This window comes from Carex rostrata, chromosome 26 (genome assembly GCF_964058835.1).
Source record: "Carex rostrata chromosome 26, lpCarRost1.2, whole genome shotgun sequence".
NCBI classification, from domain to species: Eukaryota; Viridiplantae; Streptophyta; class Magnoliopsida; order Poales; family Cyperaceae; genus Carex; species Carex rostrata.
In genome coordinates this window covers 5383526-5410020 of record NC_135943.1, presented here as the reverse complement: position 1 = coordinate 5410020, position 26495 = coordinate 5383526, and the positions used below count along the sequence as shown (strand labels likewise).

Genomic DNA, 26495 nt, shown 5'->3' with positions numbered 1-26495 from the left:
TCGGAAAACCCCCTTTCCCAAGTAATATGAATATCGACGAAACATTATAATTGTCAAATCTTCTAGAAAAGACCGGTCTGATTCCACCACTCTGTATAAACTCAAGTCTGTGTAACCTCGTCCAAACCATTCGATCTCCTTTAAATTCATTTCCCCGCCAGCTCCCAATACAAGGTCGGATAGATAATCACTTGCATAAACACCATAAACCCCAAATGGCGACCTCACAGTGCTGTGACAACCCGCCAACTCTGGACCCGGCCTACGGGAAGGGAGCGGTCGTGGACAACTTCGGAGGACTCAAAACATACATCTCTGGCGTCTTCGACTCCTCCAAGCCCGCCATTCTCCTCGCTGCTGACGCCTTCGGTACTTCCTAATTTATCTCGACTTTTTTGTAAAAGTACTAGATGGTTTTTATGCTTTGTATGTTGCTTATTTTGTAATACTGATCTGTTATAGCTCCAGTGGTTTGGAGTTATGATCAGATAAACTCTTCCAATTTCAATGAACACTATATTTTGATGTTCAGCTGTAGTTTTCTTACACATCAAATAAAGTTATGGTATATGCTTTTGGAAAAATTCTCCGTGGAAGGTGAAGTATCCTTCCAGGCTTCCACAATCTTCTACCAAAATTATATGTGGTCCAATCAGCTGCAAGTGTATGGTTGTAGAAATTGATTGAATTTAAACTAGTCAAAAGGTTCTGAAAGTTGTCGTGTAGTAAACATCAAATAAAGTTCTGGTATATGCTTTTAACAATTTTTTTCCCTAAGAAAATATAATAAATAAAGATTTGTTTAGTTAGACTGCCTTCTCTAATAGAGACTACTTTCATATGCCATCATTAGAAAGGAGTGGTTTAATGCGACCCTTACCATTTTAGCTGCAACCAAATCCGACCTGAGCTTCTTTTACAGCAAAACATATTGGAATATAAATATGAATCAACTGACAACCTGTCTAACCTAAAACCATGTTTGACAGTGACCTTATCCAAACATGAGCAACTTGTTGTAGTAAATTGAAAACTCCAGAAGCCTGTTAAATGAACCTAACTGAATCATAGTTGGAATGCGATCGAACCAAACCAGACAACATTAGTCCTTGAAAGAATAAAAGAGAACTCAACCTAATAAAGATGGCCTGATAAAGTTCTATACTTATTATACCTTTGCAGAGCTTTTTGTTAGATAATGTGTTCATATATTAATATACTTGACAACCTGCCTACATGAAACTAGTTGTGTAAAATTCACAGGGAACAAAAGAATGGACAAACATACATCCTTGTAAATATGGTTAGTTGTCAGTCTGCTTTCCCATTGCTTTAGAACATTCCTGAACATTCCCTCTCTAATTTCTCTCTCCATGAATACTAGTTGAAGAAAAGTAGAAATAACTAGAAACCAAAATTTGTACATGCTATAACATATTATGCTTGAAATTTTACGTGTTGTGTTATATGACTAACTCGAAGATGGTTCTTTTCCTTTCCAGGAATTGATGTACCAAACCTGAGGTTAGTGCCTATTGCACTTTTCCTTAATTCTTCTCTATATTTTTCCCAAATGCATGTTGTGATGTAAGTTCTAAATTGATTGGGATTGTTTTGACTAATCATAGAAAATTATGATTTGACTTGACAGGGATTTGGCAGATAAATTGGCAGAGTCTGGATTTTATGTGGTGGTCCCTGATTTTTTTCATGGAGATCCCGTGCCACCTAATGACCTCAGTCAGTTACCCACGTGGATTCAAAAGCATAGACCGGTATGTAATGGTTTACACTTATGTTTTAGTAGTTTATGTGTTGCAGTTTCATCTTTTCCCTTCCACAACTTGCATTCTTTAAGTTCAATGAAAGCTTTAATTTTAACTTGAGCTTAATCGGGTATGAATGAAGAATGCAGTAGTTTCGTTATGATAGTTCGCTACTTACCTACAGTCCTGTATCTGCTGGATTGAATTCAATTTGTTGCTTTAGAACAGTATGAAATCATCAATGTCCTAGAAAATTCCTTTGGAAAGTGTGTTAGTATATAAAGTGGGTATTATGAAACTTTTAGAGATCCCAAGGCTTTTTTAGGTGGGATTGCAAATTTTCCGTGCTACTTGAGGTTGCGTTTAGATGAGGCAAAGAATAGTGCTAATCGGGGTTAGCTACTATTCTGAACTACTATTTTATGTTTGGATGTGTTTGGGTTAGCAAAAAGTGACTGTTTTTTGTTTGTTTTTAGTGAGTTAGCATGCTATTCTACTAACTCAACTAAAAGTTGGGTGTTGAATTTATGCAATTTCTGAGGAGAGATTATTTTGAGAAAACAATTATTTCATTCAAATCAGTTCTTTACACTGTTTCCATTCCTATATATATTACAAACATCTAAGCTACTGTTTTCTTACCGTTTGTACCTTGTACCTATGTACAGTATACCTATTTGTTGAATATATGCAAGGAGACCCCTTTACTTCCTTGATTTAATCCTAGCCTTCTATTTCTAGATCTATGATGATTATTAATCTGAGATCCTAGATCCTATTTCTCAACACTCCCCCTCAAGCTTGGAATGTATATATCATACAATCCTAGCTTGCTTGAAATTTTTTCAAATGAACTCGGGTCCAAGCCTTTGGTGAGGATATCCGCTAGTTGATCTTCACTCTTAACGTATGGTGTTTCTATTTCCTTTGCTTGAAATTTTTCTCTAATGAAGTGACAATCCACTTCTATATGTTTGGTTCGCTCGTGGAATACCGGATTCGATGCGATATGTCTTGCGGAGTTATTATCACAATACATCTTCATTGGTTGATCACAAGCAATGCCTATTTCTTTGAGTAGATGTTTTATCCAAGTTAATTCGCATGCGGTTGACGCCATGGCACGATATTCCGCCTCCGCGCTAGATCGTGCCACAACGTTTTGTTTCTTGCTTTTCCATGTGACTAAATTTCCGCCTACAAATGTGCAAAAGCCGGTAGTGGATTTTCTATCAAAACTTCCAGCCCAATCTGCATCAGAATAGCCACATATGATATTAGAATTATTATTTTTCATCCAAATTCCCTTGTCGGGATTTTTCTTTAAATACCTTAAAATTCTATTTATTGCCTCTAGGTGTGGAGTTCTTGGCGAGTGCATGAATCTACTAATTTGGCTTACGGAAAAAGAAATATCCGGACGGGTGACCGTTAGATAAATTAGCTTTCCAACTAGCCTTTGAAATTGGTTTATGTCTTTAATTGGTTCACCATCCTCATCATTTAATTTATGCCGGTTATCAATTGGGGTAGAGATTGGTTTGCATCCTAATTTACCGGTTTCCTTTAAGAGGTCTAAAGTATACTTTCTTTGGGAGATGAAGAGTCCCAATTTTGAATGTGCTACCTCTATTCCTAGAAAATATTTTAAATATCCAAGGTCTTTGATGTCAAATTTTTCTTTTAATTGGCTTTTAACTCTTTTAATTTCTTCTACGTTATTTCCGGTAACTATAATATCATCTACATATACTAGTACAAGGGTTATATTTTCTCCATCATTTTTAATAAATAATGAATGATCGGCACTACAAATTTTAAACTTGCAAGAAATTAAATAAGAGCTAAGTTTTCCATACCATGCCCGTGGAGATTGCTTCAATCCATAAATCGATTTATTTAACCTACAAACTAAATTAGAATTGTTTTCCAATTTATGGCCGGGTGGTAGGTTCATATATACCTCTTCTTCAAGTGTTCCTTGAAGAAAGGCGTTTTTTACATCCATTTGGTACAAATTCCAATTGTTATTCGTCGCAATAGAAAATAAAATTCTAACGGTATTCATTTTAGCTACCGGGGCAAAGGTTTCATTGTAATCTATTCCATATGTTTGAGTATACCCTTTGGCAACTAATCTAGCCTTGTACCGTTCTATGGTACCATCACTATTATATTTGGTTTTGTATACCCATTTGCAACCAACGGGTTTTTTGTTTTTTGGTAATTGTACAATTACCCATGTCCCATTTTTTTCAAGAGCTCTTAGCTCTTCCTTCATGGCACCACACCATACCGGATCAATTATGGCTTCTTGGTAGTTATTTGGTTCTAGTGTTCTCTCAATGGAGGTGAGAAATGCATTATAAGAAGAAGAAATATTTTTATATGATATGAATTCTTGTATAGGGTATTGCACCGTATAGGTCTCATAGTCTCTAAGTCTAGTGGACGGTATTGGTGTTCTTAAGGACCGTCTAACTTCTTGATTTTCTTCTATCTCATTATCATTGGTTTCAATATTTTCTATTGTTTCTTCAACAACACTTGTCTCAATCTTTTGGTTATTATCTTGTGTAACTAATTGGTCATTTACATGAGGTAGTACCGTTGGTTCCAAATTTATTTGGTCACTTGCATGTGGTGTCTCACTCATTTCCATTGTTTTGAAATATGACTTATCTTCACAAAATATAACGTCTCTAGACGTAAATAATTTTTTTGTTATAGGATCATAACACTTATATCCCTTTTTAAATGAGGAATATCCCAAAAAAATAGTTTTGGTTGACATATAGTCAAATTTATCTTTTCTTTTAATTTTTACAAAGCATACGCAACCAAATACTCTTAGATAATCAAAATTAATTTTTCGTTGGTAAAGGATTTCCATTGGACTTTTATTTTGTAAAATAACGCTTGGTAATCTATTTATTAAATGAGTGGCGCAAAGGATGGCATCCGACCAAAAATTTTTTGGAACATTATTTTGAAATAGTAATGCACGTGTCATTTCCAATAGATGTCTATTTTTTCTTTCCGACACTCCATTTTGCTCGGGAGTGTTTATGCAAGTAGTTTGATGTATGATTCCTTTTTCTTTAAAAAAAGTTGTGAAATTTTTGTTTACAAATTCCGTTCCATTATCCGATCTAAAAATTTTAAGTTTTGCATCAAATTGATTTTCTATGAGACATAGAAATTCTTTAAAGCAATTGAAAACCTCATCTTTTGATTTTAATAAATACAACCAAGTAGTTCTAGAAAAATCATCAATAAATATAACAAAATATTTGAATCCATTATAAGAGTTAATTGGGGCCGGACCCCATACATCGGAGTGAACTAAATCAAACAATGCTTCACTTTTGCTATTTGATTGGAAAAAAGGAAGCTTTGTTTGTTTTGCCAACTTGCATATGTCACAATTGATACAATTTGAAAATGAAAAATCTAGTGCACTATTTAAAATCTTGTTGGAAGGATGCCCAAGCCTCTTATGCCAAATGTCTTGGTTAATAGATTTAGCGGAAGCACAAACGTTTAATTCTTGTAAATTCAAGAGATAGTGTCCATTTTCAAGAAAACCTTCCCCAATCTTCCTCCCGGTTTCCCGGTCCTGAAAGATAACATTTTTATATGAGAAAATTACGTCACAATTAAACTCATATGTTAGTTTTTTTACGGAAATTAGATTTATAGGGAATGTATCAAGATATAGAACATTATGAACTTTTTTGTTAAAAATATCAATTTCTCCTACACCATTAATTTGTGCTTTCATACCGTTGGCCACTAATACAAATTGATTATTTTTTGCCATGTCTAAATTTGTAAGAAGGTCTTTATTTCCAAACATATGGTCAGTGGCACCGCTATCTATAATTATTTGATTATACAAATTTAAATAATTTGAGTTAGAGACAATACCACAAGTGTTGTTTGAATTTTTCTTGGAGAACCACACAGAGAACTGCTCAAAAAACTGCTGCATCGGATCTGACCCGCTTGACCCGCCAGCGCCATCTGGGTTAGACCCTGGTTCACTTGAACCAATCATTTTTATTGGCCGGTTGGGTTCAGTTTGAGCAGAATAGCCCCCACGCGACTCAGCCCCTTTCTTTCTCTTCTTCCCTTCATTCCAGTCCGCCATTTTCACGTCTCCCCCTCCCCTCTTTGAATCCCACCACTTCGGCCTGAGATGTGGGTGAAGAAAATAGCATTTTTCGGCTTGGTGACCCTCCTTTTTGCAGTGAGAGCATCTATCTCCCTTGATACTTGACCGGTTTGAGTAATTTGGGAAGTTAGGGTTTTTTCCGAAATTGGGGTTTTTTGTGGCAAAGCTATGAGTCTCGTGTCCCTCGCTGCCACCGACTTGTGGACCACTCATAGCAAGCCGTCGGCTTTCTTCTTGCTCCACCATGGTGGTAATTTGAGCAAAGGAGGGAAGGGAAGTTGTTAAAAGAAGTTGTGATTTCACGGCTTTATAGCTTGGATTGAGACCCGCGAGATATTGGAAGATTTTATCTTCTTCTTCTCTCTGAATGGCTATTGGATCTGGTATGGGTGGCCGATAAACTCGAAGTTCATGCCATTTCTTTTGAAGAGCACCTAGGTACTCTATATTACTCCTTGACCCTTGTTGTTCTTGCTGGATTTCTAGTTTTAATCGATAAATGTGGGAATTGTTGTTTTGTCGGCCATACATCGTTTTTATGCCTTCCCACAGTGAGAAAGCTGTTTCATGGCCAAGGAATATTTCTGAAACACTCGGCTCCATGGATTGCATGATCCATGTCATGACTCTGTCATTCTTAGATTGCCACTGTTTTCTTGCCTTTTTTTCGGCCTCAGTTGCCTCATCTTTCTTTTTTGGAACCGGCTTTTCAGACTCTCCTGTGATGAATTCTAAAACCTCTCTTCCACTGAGAGATAATCTTGCGGCACTTGCCCATGAGAGATAGTTTTGGCCGTTGAGCAATGAGTTTGTGAGTTTTGAGGTATTGGTGGCTTCTTTCGAATGCTGCCCCTCTGAAGCCATCTCTTTGACGTGCTAGACTTTTGTTTATGGGTTTTGATTTTGCTTGTGTATATACCAGTTTTGCTGGTAAGAATTTGGAAGATATTTTTTCGGTCACAGAGACTGATGCTCTGATACCATGTTGAATTTATGCAATTTCTGAGGAGAGATTATTTTGAGAAAACAATTATTTCATTCAAATCAGTTCTTTACACTGTTTCCATTCCTATATATATTACAAACATCTAAGCTACTGTTTTCTTACCGTTTGTACCTTGTACCTATGTACAGTATACCTATTTGTTGAATATATGCAAGGAGGCCCCTTTACTTCCTTGATTTAATCCTAGCCTTCTATTTCTAGATCTATGATGATTATTAATCTGAGATCCTAGATCCTATTTCTCAAAATTGGGTTAGCTCACTATCTCAAATTTGGGTTAGCTCACTATTCTTACTAACCCAAGCCTTCATCCAAACACACCTTAGGTAATATGTAAACTTGTGGATTTAGGCAAAAGGATTTGAGGATGCAAAGCTTGTGATCCAAGCCCTAAAGGAAAAAGGTGTATCTGCCATTGGAGCTGCAGGTTTTTGCTGGGGAGGTACTGGTTATCTGTTTATCTTGTGTTATGTTTTTGTCTGTATAGTTTACTTCATTTAGTGAATTTTGGGCATGACATTAATCCCTTAAACAGTAGAGGATATGTTGGCACATATCATTCTTTTGTTTTTCTCGCCTAGTTTTGTTGTTCTAGGTCATATAAAAGCACTGACTTTTATCAAGCTATAAACAGTTTACATTGCAGAGCACATCTTCTCTTATGTATGCCATATATAACATATGGACATTTATGTCAAACATGTTAACCTAATTTATGGAACTTATCATCTGGTGTTGTCACTTGTCAGCCAAGGTTGTTGTGGAATTGGCAAAGTCAGATGACATCAAAGCCGTAGTACTTCTTCATCCCTCTTTCGTCACTGTTGATGACATTAAAGGTACAGATTTTGTTTCAATTTATTCAATAATTGTGGTATTATGCTGCTATCGGTGGGTACTTTGCCGGTATTGGCACAGTAATATATACCAGGCTGTACCAAGTTAACGCCTTTCAGTTGCCAATCATGTGTCTACTTATTTTACTTAGGCAGAGAATGCTTTTCTTATTTCTGTTGCACCAGGTGGCATGATTGCTATTCTTATTTCTTATTATATTTATGTCTCTCTGACTAATTGAATGTACAAAATGAATTTCAGAGGTGAAGGTCCCCATATCAGTACTTGGAGCTGAGATTGACAGGACTACCCCTCCAGAAGTGACTAAGCAGTTTGAGGAGATTCTCTCTACCAAACCTGAGGTGATTTGAATAAATTGACCCTTACCCGTTAGAACTCAAACTAAACCAACGGTGTTACAATTAATGATCCAACCCATTTAGTCAGCCCAGTGTACTAGATCCTACCAGTTTGAGATTGACTCATGGGTGAAAGGTCTGTGTACGGGTCCAAAATTTTCTGACCTATTACAGGTTGGGTCATTATCCAACTCTACCTGTTTACTGAACTACTATGTTGTTTTACAATGTCTTAATGGGGTTTAGGGAAGCGCTAGGAAAGCCAATGTGCTTACCATCAGTTCCACTCCATTTTGTTTGTCTAAGATCTATTATGCACATATTTAATATACCTTTTGTACTATAATGGATGGGGTTGGGTTGACAGATGACTTGCTTATGTTTTTATATAGCTATGGTTTGTTGATCCATGACTGGTGGAATTGGGTCTGACCCTTTTATAAAGAACCATAATAATCTTTTCTGACCTATCTAACACAACTGGACCCATTGATTCTTCTAAACTGGTCATTGCCAATAAAAATGAAGTGAGCGTACAGTTTTGAAGCTTGATTGAATTACTATATTTTTTTTCTTATATTTTTGCAAACAGGTGCCAAGCTATGTGAAGATATTTGCAGGAGTTCAACATGGATGGACTGTACGACATGAGGTCACTTTTTTGCATGACAAAGGGGACGTACATGAGGTCACTGACAAAGGGGCCGTAGAAAAGGCTGAAGAAGCCCACAAAGACTTGCTAAATTGGTTCAACAAGTATGTTAAGTAAATAAAATGATGCCCGTGTATGATGTATATGTATCACGAATGTCATGTCAAAACTGAGAGTTTGTGGTGACAGGTGGATATGGGATGAATATTTAATACAATAAGGATTTAAAGTATAATAATGTTTAGTACTTGACCATATGTTGGTAAACATATTTGTAAGTTTTACAGCTAGCTTTGATTTGTGTTGTTCTGAAATGAAGTTTCCTCCTGCACTGCTACTTTTGTGGAACGGATCTGATGAACCGTATTGTACCATGATCCATGCTGACGACTCTGATCAACTCTTTTTATATATCAGGCATTTTTGTCCAGCTGGGACCAAATATATTATAGAACATACGTATGCCATGGTTGAGACTTGAGATTAGGGTTGTACAAAATTGCTCGAACTCGCAATTCGCTCATAACTCACTCGTTAATGGCTCGGTTTAACTTGCTCATTTACAACTCGAGTCAGTTTTAACTCGAGTTGGCTGACTCGTTTAATAAATAAGCTGAGTTTGAGCTGAGCTGAGTTCACTCATTTATAACTCGAGTTACATAACTCGCTCATTTATAACTCAATTTTTGCACTAAGTTGTATGAAAAATTGTTGGATTCTAAGTTGTTGTTTGCTTTGAGTTGACCTATTATCTCTGTGTTAGATTGTTTGTATTTAGATAAACAATTAAGGCCATTTCAATTGTTTGTGTATAGATAAACACATATTAGTGTATAACAATACCTAAGAACTTGATTGGTTAAATGAGTTATAAACAAGTTGCAAGTCAACTCGAGTTGATAACGAGGTGAGTTCGAGTTAGCTCTACAGCTTGTTATTATCATTCCAACTCGAATTGACTCGCTCGTTTATTAAATGAGCTGAGTTTGAGTTAGAGGTAACTCGCTCAAACTTGGCTCATTTACAGCTCTACTTGAGATAGCCCAATACTAACATTCCTCCTAACTTTTGTGGTTTTCTACCATGGATTTTTCAAGCTGTTTCCTCTCGCTAGATGAAAGCTTAAGCAGGGTAATTGTGAAAAGATTTTTCAAGGTGTAGATTTGTTGAGTTAATTGTGAAAAGATAAATTTGTCGATTTTTATATACAAAAAGAAAGCTACACCATAATCGCCACCTACAATTATTGGGATTGTGTTCTCCCCCAATTAATGGAACTCATCGTCTTTTACAGATTGGAAGGTCCAGATCGTTGTACATAGGATTGTCCAAATTAGATCTCGTGCGATATGGACAACAACAGCAGCTGCTATTTGGTGAAATCTAATTTGGATAATATAATTTAAAATGAATAATATATTGTCCATAGAGAAAACCCGGACCAAACCCGATTATTTTTAGAAGTAATTCGTTTTTTTTTTTTTTTAAAACAATTGATAAAACCGGATCGAACCAATCCATGACCGTCAGACCGAATCGGACCGTGAATCGGATCGGACCAACCCGTAGGGGTTTGAACCATGGTCAAGCCACGGATTTGGACCATCTCCTCCGAAATCGACCTGCCTAATCCGGACCTTGCTAACCCGTGGCCCGTGCCATCCCGTGAACCGTAGAGGTTTGAACTGGACCGTGCTGTTTTCAAATAACTATACTGAATCCATTGATGCTTCTAAACTAATTATTGCCAATAAAAAAAAAGTGAGCATACAACTTGAAGCTCAATTAACATACTATATATTTTTCTTAAAATCTTTGTAAACAGGTGCAAAACTATGAAGATATTTGCAGGAGTTCAACATGGTTGGACTGTACGATATGATGTCACTGACAAAGCGGCTGTACAGAAGGCTGAAGAAGCCCACAAGGACATCCTCAATGGGTTCAACATATATGTAATGTAAATAAATTGTTCTAAATAGCGCGCTATAGCGACGTAATAGTGGCGTTATAGTGTTTTTGAACCTTAAAAGCTAAGCTATGAAATGAAAGTGTGTTATTTCAATTACGATTGCTACAGCGGTAATAGTGGTCCGCTATTTGCGCTACACGCTATGCGCTATAGCGCACACTATGCTACATAAGCTTTTATTTAAAGGTTCAAACTCAATTTTTTTAAAGATCATTTTTTTCAAGGTTTGGATTGCTTTTGTTTTCATATAAAAAAAAGATAAATAGTTTATGCCATGATGTCTATATTTTTTTTGAATAGAAAAAGATATATAATTGATGCCATTATGCTTAGATTATTTTTAATGAAATAATATAAATAATTTATAATGTTATTAGTAATATTTTGAATAGCAATTCGAACTTTGTACTATTTTAATATAAATATTCTAATTCCTTAATTAATTTTCTGTTACTTATTTTAGATAACGTTGATAATTAGTAGAAATACAATACATAATTTTTTAAATAAAAAACATTATGCAGGATGACTTTCGCTATAACTATACTATTCACGATAGCTTTTTTCTTTTTATTTTTTCCGCGATGGCCCGATAATTGTTATTTAGAATTTTGAAATAAAATGATGGCGTGTATGCTATATATATATTTCATGAATGTCAAGTCGAAACTGATTTTCTGGTGATAGGTATGGTTATGGGAGGGCACCCGATTTTTTTATTTATATCTAAAAATTAAATAAAATTTAAAAAAATATCCAAATCCTGATTGAAATTCAAAAACTACCCAAACCGGTGCTCCAATAACCGGAATAGGCCCTTCTTTCCGGTCAACCAATTCCCGGATTTAAAGAAATGGTCCGGTTAATGGTTAACAGGAAATGAGTAACCAGTTATTGGTATACCGAAATTTTAATATAAGTCTGGTTAATGGTGCACCGGTTTTTTTTTTTTTAAATAGAAATTTTGTATTTTTTTGTATTATAATATTAGAAATATTTAATATATTTCTTTGAAAATATATGAAATACAATATAATTTGATTTATTAGAAAGACTGCAATAAATAACCCGGATCAATATTTTTCAGGCCGGATTTTTCGTAGCTGTAAGAAAAATTAATATATTTATTTATGTGTTATTGGAAAAAAAATAAAAATACTTGGATTGTGAGTTATTAATCCCGGTTTAAAAGTCACTTCTAGGTAATTCAGAAAATATTGTAATCCTTCAAGTACATTTAATTTATAAAAAGTTGTATCTATTTTTGAAAAAAAATTAAAAGTTTAATTTATTTAATGATATTTTATAAAAAAAATTCTCAAAATAGATACAACTTTTAATAAATTAAATGTACTAGAAAGATCACAATATTTTCTAGATTACCTAGAAGTGACTTTTGAACCGGGATCAATAACTCACAATCCAAGCATTTATTTTTTTCCAATAACACATAAATAAATATATTAATTTTTCTTACAGCCGCGAAAGATCCGGCCGGAAAAATATTGATCCGGGTTATTTGTTGCAGTCTTTCTAATAAATCAAATTATATTGTATTCCATCTATTTTTAAAGAAATATATTCAACATTTCTAATATTTTAATACTAAAAAAATTTGTTTTAAAAAAAAAAAAACCAAAACTGGTGCACCATTAACCGGACTTATATTAAAATTTTGGTATACCAATAACCGGTTACTCATTTCTGGTTAACCATTAACCGGACCATTTCTTTAAATCCGGGAATTGGGTGACCGGAAAGAAGGACCTATTTCGGTTATTGGAGCACCGGTTTGGGTAGTTTTCGAATTTCAGTCAGGATTTGAATATTTTTTAAAATTTTATTTATTTTTTGGATATAAATAAAAAAATCGGGGAGGGCACACTAGAAATTAACCAAATGCTTCAAATGCAATGGTGATTACGAATATTAACCAGTAGGTGAGATGCCGAAATGGCTTTTAAAAGATCAGGAAGTCAAACTCTTCACGAGCAATTAAAAATTATAATTTTTAATGCAATGGTGATTAGCTAAATGCTTCAAATGCAATGGTGATTACGAATATTAACCAGTAGGTGAGATGCCGAAATGGCTTTTAAAAGATCAGGAAATCAAACTCTTCACGAGCAATTAAAAATTATAATTCGAGACCTCTGAACCTTTACAACTCAAAATATAAAATCTTAAAGATTAGAATTAACAATTATAAATGTCCCATTGGGTTGATCAAGTATATATGACTGCTCAACCGCCTTTTTTTTTTTTTTTCATGCTTTTGTTCGTAGTAGTATAAATGTGGGCTTATTAGTGTAAAATATGTGGTTAAGTTGTAGTTTTAATTGCACAATTGAGGTTTTTCAAGCCTCAGTTAAACTATTTTTTCTTGGAGTGGAATAATTGCAGTTAATAGGCTTAATATGTTATAGGTTGATCATTTGGTGAACCAGTTCTAATTGGTTGATAGGCTTAATATGTATAATATATATATGAGGAGGGATCAAGTTACAACAATTTTTGAGTTACAACAAGTTACAACAAGCATTTTCTACATTTTGAAAGTCCAAATCGTCGATCCAAACCGTTAGATGTGATCTCTACAATAAAATGTGCTTGGAGACCAAATTTTACATTTTTTGAAATTTTATTACTATTTATTAAGATGGGTACAAAAACTAGTCAAATTTAGACCATTGAATTTTGTACCCATATTAATAAATAGTAAAAAAATTCCAAAAAATGTAAAATTTGGTCTCCAAGCACATTTAATTGTAGAGATCACATCTAACGGTTTGGATCGACGATTTGGACTTTCAAAATGTAGAAAATGCTTGTTGTAACTTGTTGTAACTCAAAAAATGTTGTAACTTGATCCCTCCTCTATATATATACATATACATATATTATATATACATATATATACATGTATTATATTATATATACATATACATAGAGTAAGGCTACGGTGAGTTGCGAAGTAAAACACGTTTTTACTTCACGTAATATCTTTATTTTTAAAGTTCAAATAGCCGATTCAAACCGTTAGATGTTTAATCTATATTAAAATATTCTTGGAAACTAAATTTTATATTTTATGGAATTTTTTTACTATTTATTAAGCCACTTTTAAAATCTAAAAATCCAGGTGAACAGTAAAAATTTCTGGACCGCTGGATCGGCAATTTTCAAAGTGGCTTAATAAATAATAAAAAAAATTCCAAAAAATGTAAAATTTGGTCTCTAAGCACATTTCAATATGGAGATCATGTTGAGCGGTTCGGATTGACATTTTGAACTTTAAAATCGCAAAATATGAGCGTGAAGTAAAATAGTCGCTTTACTTCGCAACTCACCGTAGCCCAACTCCATATACATATATTATATTATATATACATATTTTTATAAAAAATGAGTTTATAAAAAAAACCGAAATGACGTTTATAAACAAAATACCGATCGTTAAAACTTAAACTGAATTTTTGAGACACTAACAACGATTTTTTGCAATTCTGATGCTTCGGATGCAGGGGGGTTTTCCCTTGGCGATATTTGAATCCGTCTCGTCCCTCCCTTTTCGAAAAGTAGTCATACGCGCAAATCCGACTTCCCTAGCCAATGTTATGACTGTTTAAAGTATTTTTGAAAGCTGAACTTTGAAAATTCATAACTGCAGAAAAATCCAAATAAATTAAAATTTGTGTCAATTATGTGTATTTTTGAATGCTCTACATGCTGATGTAATCACTTTTGCAGTTTGATCCCTGTATCAGTCCAAACTTGTTGATTTACCAGCAGATGTCAAATTTGATATACATATACATATATTATATGAGAAGGGATCAAGTTACAACAAGTTACAACAAGCATTTTTTACATTTTCAAAGTCCAAATCGTTAGATGTGATCTCTACAATAAAATGTGCTTGGAGACCAAATTTTACATTTTTTGGATTTTTTTTTACTATTTATTAAGACGGGTACAAAAACTAGTCAAATTCATACCATTATTGAATTTTGTACCCATCTTAATAAATAGTAAAAAAAAATTCAAAAAATGTAAAATTTGGTCTCCAAGCACATTTTATTGTAGAGATCACATCTAACGGTTTGGATCGACGATTTGGAGTTTGAAAATATAGAAAATGCTTGTTGTAACTCAAAAATTGTTGTAACTTGATCCCTCCTCATATTATATATAGGAATAAAGCTAGGGTGTGATAAGCTCACCAAAAGAGTTTGGTGAGTACAGCTCCAAAAGTTCATTGGATCGACTTCAAACGTCAAATCTAAACCGTTGAAATCCATGTGCTTCATGAGTGATGCATGTGCATGCAAAATTTTAAAAGTTTCGAGTTTATTTGCTACACGGTCAAGCGGTCAAAGAAATAATAAAAATTGACTATATAAAACAACTTATAAATTAACTTAATAAAATGTTCATTTCTTTGACCGCTTGACCGTGTAGCAAATGAACTCGAAACTTTCAAAACTTTGCATGCACATGCATCACTCATGAAGTACATGGATTTCAACAGTTTGGATTCGGCGTTTGAAGTCAATCCAATGAACTTTTGGAATTGTGCTCACCAAACTCTCTTAGTGAGCACATCACACCATAGCTTTACTCTATATATAGATATGTATTATATACATATATATATATATACATATTATATATACATATATATACAATGGAATATGCTAGCATGCTATGCATAGCATAGAGCCCTCCATGCAACGGCTCAGATTTCAAGTTTTCAAAATTCTAACGGTCGATCCGAACCGTTCATCTTGTTCTCCATATTAATATGTGTTTGGAGACCAAATTTTATATTTTTTAGAATTTTTTTACTATTTCTTTAGATTTATTGAAAATCGCTGTTTTTTTATGGTCCAGATTTGCTGAAAACAGGGATTTTCAATAAATCTAAAGAAATAGTAAAAAATTTCCAAAAAATGTAAAATTTGGTCTCCAAACACATATTAATATGGAGAACAAGATGAACAGTTCGAATCGACCGTTAGGATTTTGAAAACTCGAAATCCGAGCCGTTGCATGGAGGGGCTCTATGCTATGCATAGCATGCTAGCATATTCCTATATACAATATTATATATACATATACATATACATATATTATATTATATATACATATATTATACATATACAGAGTCTGGCTAATTTCATAACGTTATAATTTCAGCCTAAGTTATAACGAGTCAGTTTTTGAGATTTCAAAGATCGAATAACCGATCCGAGCCGTTCATCTTGTTCTCCATATTAATATGTGCTTGGAGATCAAATTTTACATTTTTTGAGATTTTTTTATTATTTATTAAGCCACTTTGAAAATTGTTGATCCAACGGTGCCTTTTGATTTTATTATTACTATTGGATCAGCGATTTTCAAAGTGGCTTAATAAATAGTAAAATAATTTCAAAAAATATAAAATTTGGTCTCCAAGCACATATTAATATGGAGAACAAGATGAACGGTTTGGATCGGTTATTGGGTCTTTGAAATCTTAAAAGCTGACTTGTTATAACTTAGACTGAAATTATAACGTTATGACATTAACCAGACTCTACATCTACATATATATACATATATTATACATATATATACATATATATACATATATTATATTATATTATACATATATTATTCATATACATAAAACATAATATATATACATAAAAAGGGATTATTCGGATCTTCTGTGGTCGAGTTCGTGAAAAACTGAAAAAACTGGTGAGACCTAATGCTCCATTCGGTCTGGAGAAAAGCAAAAAGTGGAGACCGACTCCATTCGGTCTTTGTAGTTTTTCAAAAAAAAAAAAACAATCATGCTGGTTCCCTAGCTAAAAATGATTTTCTTAATTATGGTTTATAAAAAAAATTCCACAGCTAACTTTATAATTTATATACCATAATCCATATAAACCTTAGAAAGAGACTCGTTACAAATAATTATTATAGACAAACTTTGAGTACTGCAAAATAACTGACGAAAACTTGTAAAATCTGAAACGTTCAATATCATCTCACAGAAAGTTTGACTTAATCCGTTAATCGGATGGCTGAAAAGATGGCCCCGTTGATCAGAATCAAGTTTATTGAAAACAAAATAGTACATCACACAAGTCTTTTCAATATTTTATAATGCCTTCTCTTTTTCTTTCTGAATTGTATAATGTACCTCCTTCAAATGATTCCCTTTGCATTTATCATAGCGGCTCTTCCCTGCATCCCTCTTCGCCTCTTCGCATGTCTTGGAGGTGGCTTCATATTGTTAAACCCATGCTTATAACACACAGTCACCAATTTATATATCTAAAATTGATGATGAGGATATATATTAAACCAGTAAGATCAACAAGTCAGGATGGCGGAGTGGTCTAACGCGCCAGACTCAAGTTCTGGTCCTCGTAAGAGGGCGTGGGTTCAAATCCCACTTCTGACAAATAATTCTTTTTATTTTTTTTTAAATAAAGAAATAGAAAATATTAAACCAGTAGGTGAGATGCGGGAAATGGCTTTAACAAAAATCAGGAAGTCAACTGCTCGTGAGCAGAAGTTATAATTTGAGACTTCTCAAACTTTAACAAATAGAAGCTTCGGTGGACTCAAAACATACATATCTGGCGACTTCGACTCTTCCAAGCCCGCCATCCTCCTCGTCTCCGACTTCTACGGTACTTACTATTTCCTATCATTGACTTTTTTTTTCTAAATTTATAAAGCTTGCATTTTTACCCTTTATCAAAAAAATATATATATATGGAGAAAGGTTCAATCTTCTAATTAGCCAGTTGTGAGGATAAATAATTCATTTTCTTATATGTGATGAGCACACAAATGTATGCCTAAGTGTCACTATATATACAACCCTATGCGAATGTAAAAAGATGAACCATTTACCATCAAAAACTGAAATTAAAAAGCAACATTTTCATTGCACAAACTATATATATATATATATCCTTAAATAAGGAAATAAGGAATAAATTAAAACTTTATCAATTTAAAATGAGTTTCAGTAGAAAAAACAGTAAATTGAGTAAATTTATGAGATTTTAAAATTTAGAGTAAATATGATATTATGAATTTTAGAGGGACAAATATGTAATTTCGAGATTTTTGAGGGATATATTTAAAATTCCCCCAAAATATTACTTGTTCAGTTTTTCCTGAGACTGGTTATATTACTGAGTTAATTTGTTAGTTCTATATATGCTTGTTTTTCATTGAGCTTGAAAGGTCATGCCTGCTATTCATGTATGGTCCGTCCAATCCAAAATGAACGGATTGGATACACACCATTTGCCCTCGGTATCAATCCAATCAAAAGACTTGATATTTTTTCTAAAACATGCTACATATTTTTTTAATTTTAATAAAGAGTAAAATTGAGTAGTTCAAAAAATTTAAATGTGTTTTAATAAAAAAAAGCATTAAAATGGGTAAATTTGTGAGTTTTTGAATTTTAGAAGGGAAAATATGATATTAAGAATTTTAGTGGGGCAGATACGTAATTTCAAAGATTTTGAGGGGTATATGTGAATTTTAGTGGGAGAAAATACGTAATTTTTTTTTAGGGATAATTTCCAGTGTACCCATATGAAACATGAAAATAGCCAATATCCCCATGGAGGTACCATTATATCCAATATCCCCATGAAAGTCTGATTTTCTTTTTTATATCCCCATTCTTTTATTTAACCTTTTATTTAATTATTTTAAAAATACTATTGACAATTTTACCCCTCTTTGCAATGGAGATATCCTATTCTTCTTCTACTGGATTAATTTCTAACAAAATTGAAGGAGGGGGGAAAACGAGAGACGCTGTCTTCTTCGCGCCTATTGTTTTCCCATCTGATCGTCTCTTCCTCTTCCTCGCAGTGGTAGAAAATGTCTTCCCCGCACTCGCACTCAAGATGGTTTTGACGATCGCTTGTGCTATAATCGCTCCACTCTCTCGCCTTCTCCACTCGTACCTTTCTCCTTCTCCTATCTAGTTCTGTCTATCTTAAAATAAATAAATTTGGGTTAGTCCAACGATTTCAACGGCTGGAGGGTGAAGTCAAGACAATAAGGTAAATCTAAGTCTAATTTCTTTGGTACACAGAACTTTCATTATTGAATAACTAGGAATATTTTTAAATTGTTTTTGTGTATTGCATTTCATCAATCAGTGAAGAGAATTGAGCTAATCCAGCTTTGAATTGAGCTAATTAAACTTTCATTATATATAGAAAAGATATGAGCTAAACAAAGTAGACTAATAATCATGTCTAAACTATAGTTAACTATTGCAAGCCTATGGGTTTGTACTGAAAAAAAAATCCATTATTGAGTTAGGCGCACAAAATACTGGTAAAAAAGTTACATCAGCAAGAAAAATCCAGTATTGTTTACATTGACACACAAAATACCTTGTAATCACCTTGTTGGTTGTGAGTTACTTCTTGTTGTTAGTAGGAGTCGATCCTCATTTATTCTACATATTTGACAATACATTAAAATTCCCCACAACATCTTCCATAAATTACCATACATAATAGCTGGTACAAAATAAGTATATTAGATAATTTTAATGATTCTCAAATGCATACTTCTCGGCTGATTTCATCACAAATCTAAACTCAGATTTCTTTTCTCCTCGCCAGTATTTACTATGGAAACTGAAGATCCCTTCTCTTCCTTTATAATCCATGGAGATCAGATCGAGAATTCTCATACGATCAACAACATATCGACCCATGAGAAGTTACAAACAAAGAGAAAAGAGAAGCAACATGTTGACGAAAGTTCAAAGTTAGTAACTTTTTTTGTTTTTTTTTATTTCTTTTAATATTAAGCCAGTAAGTTATATATTAGGTTAAATATAGAAAACATAAATTCAGGTAACAATAACATGTTGAATTTTTTAATATCACTTTTGTTGTACCTTACATTGTGAATTTTATTTCAGCATAAATGGATCTCGCTATAAGATAATAGTGAAATATGGCGAATATTTTAAAAAAATCAACAATGGAGAAAAAGAGAAATATTACTCAGGGAAGCAGAGGACAATTTATTTGGAGGAGACTAGCTACAGTGTAGAAGAATTGTTAGAAGAAGTGAGTAAGTTTTATCTAGAAGATGGCACTTTGAAACTCTCGTTGCTTTTTATAGACAAGCGTGTTAGTTTTCAGTCATTTATTCAAATTGAGGATGACAATAGTTACAAATTGATGCTTTCAATGTATGAGGAGGAGAAAAAAGTGATAATATATGTGACTGCAGAGAAGATTGCAACTTTACAAGATATTGCAAGGATTGATGAGAGTGTTGGGGCTGATATAGATACTTTGGAAAATGAATACCAGTTGGTGGCTGTTGAAGATGGGTCTGATTACTGTCATAGTGAGGATAGTTATCGTAGTCTAGATAGCGAGGATGAGGATGAAGTTGATATCGAGTATGAGGGAGAGTTCTATTCATATGACAAGGATGATGCTAAGATGGATGTAGGTGCACAATATCCACATGTCATAGCATTTAGAAGGGCTTTGAGTCACTATGCCATTACTAATGATTTTGAGTTTAACTTGGGTAAGAGTGAACCAACACGTGTAACAGCAACTTGTGCAAGTCGGGAGTGTAATTGGAGGATCCATGCAGCAGTGGCTGAAGATGGGATAACTTTTGTTGTGAGAACCTTACAAGAGAAACATAAATGTTGCGGAATCAATAGGAGCGGCAACAAACATGCAAATAAAGCATGGATTGCTGATAGAATTGTTGATGATTTAAGAAAGGAGGGGGATATCTCTGCAAAGGAATTGAAGAAAAGTATTGAATTTAAATTTGGCATGTCATTACCATACAATAGGGTTTGGAAAGCAAAAGAACTAGCAATAGAGGAGATATATGGTAAATGGAAGGATTCATTAGTTCAGGTAGGCGCATTGAAAGAGGAGATACTGAGGAGAAATCCCGAAAGTGTGGTGGAATTAAAAACAGAACCTGAAGATGGAAGTGAAAGACATTTTCAACGATTTTTTGTTGCACTTAAAGCTTGCACATCTGGCTTTCTTACGGGTTGTAGACCATACATAGGCATTGATGCATGTCATTTGAAAAGCAAGTGGCCAGGAGTGCTTGCTTCTGCAACAGCAATTGATGGAAACAATTGGATGTATCCAGTTGCATATGCTGTCATGGAAATTGAGAGTGAAGATTCATGGGAATGGTTTTTAAAATGTTTGCACAAAGCAATTGGAATGCCTAATGGTCTTGTAATATCCTCTGACATGCAAAAAGGGTTGCAGAATGCTATCGAGAAGGTATACCCTCTAGCTGAACATAGAGAATGCATGAGACACCTCTTTAGCAATTTTAAGAAGAAATATCATAGAGATATTTTTAAGTTCGGTCTATGGGGAGCTGCACGGACATACTCTCCGACTCGTTTTAGTGCTTTCATTAATGAGATTGAGACAGAATGTCCTACGGCTATTCAATATCTTAGGAAAGAGCATAACAAATTGTGGACTAGAAGCAAATTCGGGACAATAGCAAAATGTGATAATCTTACCAACAACATTGCCGAAACATTTAACAACTGGATAACTGAAGAGAGGAACAAACCGGTTGTGGATTTGATTGATTCTATAAGGCAAAAGATAATGGTGAAGTTTGAACAAAGAAGAAGAATAGCAAGATCCTTGAAAGGCCCGTTGGTTCCTAAGGTGGACGATTACATAAAGCTAATTTCCCGGGTATTGTTATTTATATTTACTCAATTTTTGACATAAAAATAACAACTCTTAGATCTGTTTTTAAATATGTGGGTTTTTTTTTTTCAATTTTTATAATATGAAACATAGTTTTTTTTTTTGTAGAATTTAGGTGGGTATGATCTGCGTAGAAGTACAGACTTTTGTGCTGAAGTACAAAAGAGTGGAATAAGATGGGAGGTGAATTTACAAGAGCACGAGTGTAGTTGTAGGGCATGGCAAGTGAAAGGTGTTCCTTGTGTCCATGCGGCGGTATTTATTGCTTCACTTAGAAATGCAAGTTGGGATAACTATGTCGATTCGTACTTCACGGTTGCTCGTTTGAGGACAGCCTATGCTAATGGAATTGCTACCATGCCGAGTAAGGATGAATGGTTGAATTTAGATTTGGGTTATAAAATGTTGCCACCAATACTAAAACGGCCTGCAGGGAGACCTCGAAAAAACCGCATAAAATCATCCGATGAACCGAAGAGATCCCATAAATGTACACGTTGTGGCCAATCTGGTCATCATAGGAAAACATGCAAGAATGCAGTTCCATCACAAGGCGGTGAAGGTACCTCTCATGGCGAGTTCAAACAGAAACTGAAAGTCAAAAGGTTCCTCAATCAATAACTTGTTTGTATTTAAGTTTGTTTTCATTGATATTTTATGATTACTCTAATTTGTGTTTTTTTTTTGTAGAGTTAGAAACAAAGGCAGTACGGAATCAAAGAAGAGAGCATGCACACCTAGAATCTTCAAGCTACTTCAAGAAGAAAATATTTAGCTTTCTACTTTATCCAATTCTATTTTGTGTTTTGAATTGGAAATATTTAGCTACTTTATCCTCAATTTTTGATGAATTCTTCAGCATATTGCTGAATTCTAAATTTCTAACTAAGTTTTGATGCTTATGTATTGTTCTGGAGCATTTATGCCCCTTGTTTAACTCTTGTACCAATGAATATCAACCTCCTTGTACCTACTGGTGTGAATCATGTGATGTTTGAACTATTTTTTAATACTGACGAAGTCTGAGGATCTATTTATAAAATTTCACAATTCAAATTACATATTATATAAGAATCTTGATGGATTCGAACCATCATCCCCCTGAAGATTCAGGGACTCTATCCAAATATTTGAGCTAAAGATCCATTTTAACGGTTCGGACTGACTATTTTAACGATTCGGACTGACTATTTTAACGGTTCGGACTGACTATTTGATACATAATATGCATATTACCATAGCCTCACTCAGCTTTGTTCTACATACTTTAGATTTTCCTGCATATTACGTGTCATTATTTATTTTCAGTTTTTATCTAGATATAGCACTCCACAACTATTATAACAAGTACAAACCTTTTATGTTCCAGGTGGCCCGAAAACTAAAATACATTTCCAAGGGGATAGAAGGCCAGTGAAATACCTGGAATTGACATTATATATTAAAAACATTAACATAATATATAGACATAAATATGATTATACAAAAGAAAACAAAAAGGTAATTCTCATTAAACAAAGCATAGTTGGAAATAGTTGCAATTTTGCAACCTTATTGTGAAATAACAGAGATTAATCTAATATGAGTGAAGTCTATCATCGTTTTTTTAAGATGATCCAGGGGTCTAATTGAACTGAACACAAGAGAGTCGAGGGAAACATTGAACGAAATGCAAGAGTTCATGGGCTAAAATACCAATTTTCCTCGTTCAATTATGCATTAGTTGACCGGCAACTATACAAGAACTATTTATCTGAGGCCAAACAAGCACTTGAATTTGTCCAATTTAACATGGGATTACCCCAGATTGTGCCAGTAACACAAATCAAGTAAAAAACAAAATATAACACCAAGTATATGTCATGCTTGTGTCTTTCTTATTCTAAGGGGACAATGATCAAACACTTCATATGCAACCCAAAATGTCCAACTACCCACTAAATTAAGCTATTGTTTAACAAAAAATGCTTACAATTGAAATGATATACCTCAAAAACAACAAGATTGGTTGGCAAGGTGAGAGCTTCCTCAAGTGGATACGTATGAAGGAATTCCTTTTGATCTTCTTAGTCTTCACCTCTTTCTCCTCTCTTTGCTTCTCTGGAAGCGTCGATACCATGAACGAGTTAGAGGAAGGCAACCGGAAGCGTTGATGCCACTGGTACCGCCTAGAGCGAGAGAGACACAGACGAAACTGGGATTAAATATTTTTTTTCCCATGCGTTCTCTCCAAATAAAAGCAGAAGGAAACATTAGAAGAAGAACAGGATATCTCCATTGCAAAGAGAGGGGTAAAATTGTCAATAGTATTTTTAAAATAATTAAATAAAAGGTTAAATAAAAGAATGGGGATATAAAAAAGAAAATCAGACTTTCATGGGGATATTGGATATAATGGTACCTCCATGGGGATATTGGCTATTTTAAAGTTTCATATGGGTACACCGGAAATTATCCCTTTTTTTTATGGTTGACCTCTTCGCATAATTGCTCCATCCCTCTTCGACCTCACTTCCAACCGCAATCCATGGAGGTCGTTTCATATTACAAAAACCTTGCTTAATTATAACACACACACATGGACTGGTCTGTGGTTGTTATGTTATTATCAATTTATATAAGTAATATTAAACCAGTAGGTGGGATGCTGGCTTTCACAAATTTCCGGATGTCAACTCCTCCTGAACAATTAAAAATTATAATTTGAGACTTACTGCACCTTTAACAAATAGAAGCAGAAGCAGTTTACCCATACCTTCGGGCTCCTTTAAATTCATCATCCTCCAGCCCTTAATCCAAGCTCGGATATATATTACCAGAAAAAAAGAAAACCATAAACCACAAATGGTGACCTCACAGACTATAACACGCGGGAGCACGGCCCGGCACAGTGTGCTTAGCCGTGCTGTGTTCGTAGCCGTGTTGTGCTCAGTCCAGGTGTTTTTTTGCATGGCACAGAACAGTACGTTTACAAAACAGTGCTGCCACAACCCGCCGACTCCGGACCAGTTCTATGGGAAGGGCACGGTTGTGGACAACTTCGGGGGACTCAAAACATACATCTCTGGCTCCTTCGACTCCTCCAAGCCCGCCATCCTCCTCGTCTCCGACATCTTCGGTACTATTTCCTCTTATGACTTCTTTTTTTCCGGATAAGTGTTTGAGATTTTTATGTATACCCCTCAAAATATTGAAATTACTATTTTTTCTTTCACTTTTATTTTTTCCCGATAAGTGTTTGAGAATTTTATGTATACCCCTCAAAAAATTTAAAATTTTGTATGCCTCCACTAAAATTCATAATATCATATATATCCTTCAAATTAGAAAAATCACAAATTTATTGATTTATTGCCTTCTTTTTATTAAATATGGTTAGTTGTCAGTCTGCTTTCCCATTGTTTTAGAACATTCCCTCTCCTTATTTTTCTATCCACCGATTATTAGTTCAAAAAAAGCATAAAGAACTACACACCAAAATGTTCAGAAGTATCCTCCATTTTTCCTTGGTTTGTACACAGTGGCGAAGCCACTATATAACAGGGGTAGGCAATTGCTTACTCCTGGAATTTTAAAATCGGGTATGAAATAGTATAAATATGTTAGTCTGCTTACTCCTGGAAATTAGATTGCCCATCTTTGTCCTTTGACAATTCAATACTGCAATCCAATCAAATGAATTAAATTGCAAATTGAGACTGATAATTGACTAAAATTATTGAGTGTTAATGTTTACCTTAATTTTTGTTTAAATTTGATTTAGAATTTAGTGAGATTGATTAAAATAATTCAAGTATATAAGTTAATTTTGCCCACTGATCTGGTAATCCGGTAACTCGAATCTTGGCTACGCCACTACTTGTACATGATAAAACAAATTAAACTTGAAATTTTGCTTGTCTTGTTATATGACTAACTGAAAGATGGTTCTTTTCCTTTCCAGGATTTGAAGCTCCAAACCTGAGGTTAGTGCCTATTCCCTCTTTTTTTCTTAATTCTTCTATATAATTTTTCCCTAATGCATATTATCATGTAAGTTCTAAATTGATTGGGGTTCTTTTGATTAATCATAGAAAATTATGATTTGACCTGATAGGGCTTTGGCAGATAAACTGGCAGAGTCTGGATATTATGTGGTGGTCCCGGATTTTTTCTATGGAGACCCCATGTCACCTAATGACACCAGTCAGTTTCAAACATGGCTTAAAAGGCATGGAACAGTATGTGCTGGCTTTACACTATGTTTTACTGGTTAATGTGTTGTACTTAATTTCATCTTCTCCCTTTCACATCTTGCTTTCTTTAAGTTCAATGAAAATTTTAGTTATGCAACTTGAGCTTATTTGGGTATGAATGAAGAACTCAAGAACATAGTAGTGCCATGCTTCTGGTAGTTTGTATTTACCTACAGTCCTGAATATGCTGATTTGATTTAAAATTGTTGTTCTGGGACAGTACAGAACATTCAATTTCCTAGCAAATTCCTTTCGAAAGTGTGTTTTAGTATATAAAGTGGGTATTATGAAACTTTTAGAGACAAGGCTTTTTTAGATGTGATTGCAATTTTCAGTGCTGATTCAGTAATTTGTATACTTTTATGGATTTAGGCAAAAGGATTTGAGGATGCAAAGCTTGTCATCCAAGCTCTAAAGGAAAAATGTGTATCTGCCATTGGAGCTGCAGGTTTTTGCTGGGGAGGTATAATACTTTATTTCATTTAGTGAATTTTGAGGGGTGTATGCCATAAAATATACACATTTATGCCAAAAATGTTAACCTAATTTATGGAACTCATCATGCATTGTTGTCAGGCAAGGTTGCAGTAGAACTGGCAAAGTCATATGACATCAAAGCTGCAGTGCTGCTTCATCCCGCTCTCGTCACTGTTGATGATATTAAAGGTACACGTTTTGTTTCAGCTTATTCAGCTATTATGGTATTG

General features: G+C 34.2%; 3 protein-coding genes and 1 non-coding gene across 6 annotated transcripts in view; all 4 read left to right on the top strand.

The window, feature by feature from the left end:
* The first annotated feature begins 170 nt into the window (after positions 1-170).
* On the top strand, positions 171-9021 carry LOC144544530 (endo-1,3;1,4-beta-D-glucanase-like). The gene is made up of 8 exons (XM_078293053.1): positions 171-369; positions 1503-1524; positions 1652-1775; positions 7301-7391; positions 7699-7788; positions 8048-8148; positions 8738-8797; positions 8834-9021. Exons 1-8 carry the CDS (start codon positions 216-218, stop codon positions 8912-8914), a joined length of 723 nt encoding a protein of 240 aa, XP_078149179.1. The 5' UTR covers positions 171-215; the 3' UTR covers positions 8915-9021.
* Positions 9022-17145: 8124 nt separating this feature from the next.
* TRNAL-CAA (transfer RNA leucine (anticodon CAA)) lies at positions 17146-17229 on the top strand. The gene has a single exon. It is a non-coding gene; the product is annotated as a tRNA-Leu (tRNA).
* A 1207-nt stretch (positions 17230-18436) lies between these two features.
* Positions 18437-22351, top strand: LOC144544471 (uncharacterized). Of its 2 annotated transcripts, XM_078292981.1 has the most exons (4): positions 18437-18865; positions 19439-19586; positions 19744-21538; positions 21662-22351. In XM_078292981.1, the coding sequence occupies exons 2-4, from the start codon at positions 19447-19449 to the stop codon at positions 22172-22174; spliced, it is 2448 nt and encodes an 815-aa protein (XP_078149107.1). In that variant the 5' UTR covers positions 18437-18865; positions 19439-19446; the 3' UTR covers positions 22175-22351. The 2 variants fall into 2 exon arrangements, with proteins under 2 accessions (XP_078149107.1, XP_078149108.1); XM_078292982.1 differs by lacking the exon at positions 18437-18865 and having other exon boundaries at positions 19128-19586.
* Positions 22352-24077: 1726 nt separating this feature from the next.
* The window catches only part of LOC144544527 (endo-1,3;1,4-beta-D-glucanase-like), a 28311-nt gene continuing 25893 nt past the window's right edge, over positions 24078-26495 (top strand). The window contains exons 1-5 of one of the 2 annotated variants that reach the window (XM_078293046.1): positions 24078-24671; positions 25497-25518; positions 25650-25773; positions 26161-26251; positions 26365-26454. In XM_078293046.1, coding sequence (XP_078149172.1) covers positions 24398-24671; positions 25497-25518; positions 25650-25773; positions 26161-26251; positions 26365-26454 — 601 coding nt within the window. In that variant the 5' untranslated portion in view covers positions 24078-24397. The remainder of the gene's footprint in view (positions 24672-25496; positions 25519-25649; positions 25774-26160; positions 26252-26364; positions 26455-26495) is intronic. The other variant, XM_078293047.1, reaches the window with a different exon arrangement.

Excerpts from the sequence above, each read along its gene's own strand:
- LOC144544530 (XM_078293053.1), top strand. The coding sequence starts at position 216 with ATGGCGACCTCACAGTGCTGTGACAACCCGCCAACTCTGGACCCGGCC. Across the intron at positions 370-1,502 it reads CCTCGCTGCTGACGCCTTCG|GAATTGATGTACCAAACCTG; the intron begins GTACTTCCTAAT and ends TTTCCTTTCCAG. Across the intron at positions 8,798-8,833 it reads GATGGACTGTACGACATGAG|GTCACTGACAAAGGGGCCGT; the intron begins GTCACTTTTTTG and ends GACGTACATGAG.
- LOC144544471 (XM_078292981.1), top strand. The coding sequence starts at position 19,447 with ATGGAAACTGAAGATCCCTTCTCTTCCTTTATAATCCATGGAGATCAG. Across the intron at positions 19,587-19,743 it reads CATGTTGACGAAAGTTCAAA|CATAAATGGATCTCGCTATA; the intron begins GTTAGTAACTTT and ends ATTTTATTTCAG. Across the intron at positions 21,539-21,661 it reads ACATAAAGCTAATTTCCCGG|AATTTAGGTGGGTATGATCT; the intron begins GTATTGTTATTT and ends TTTTTTTTGTAG.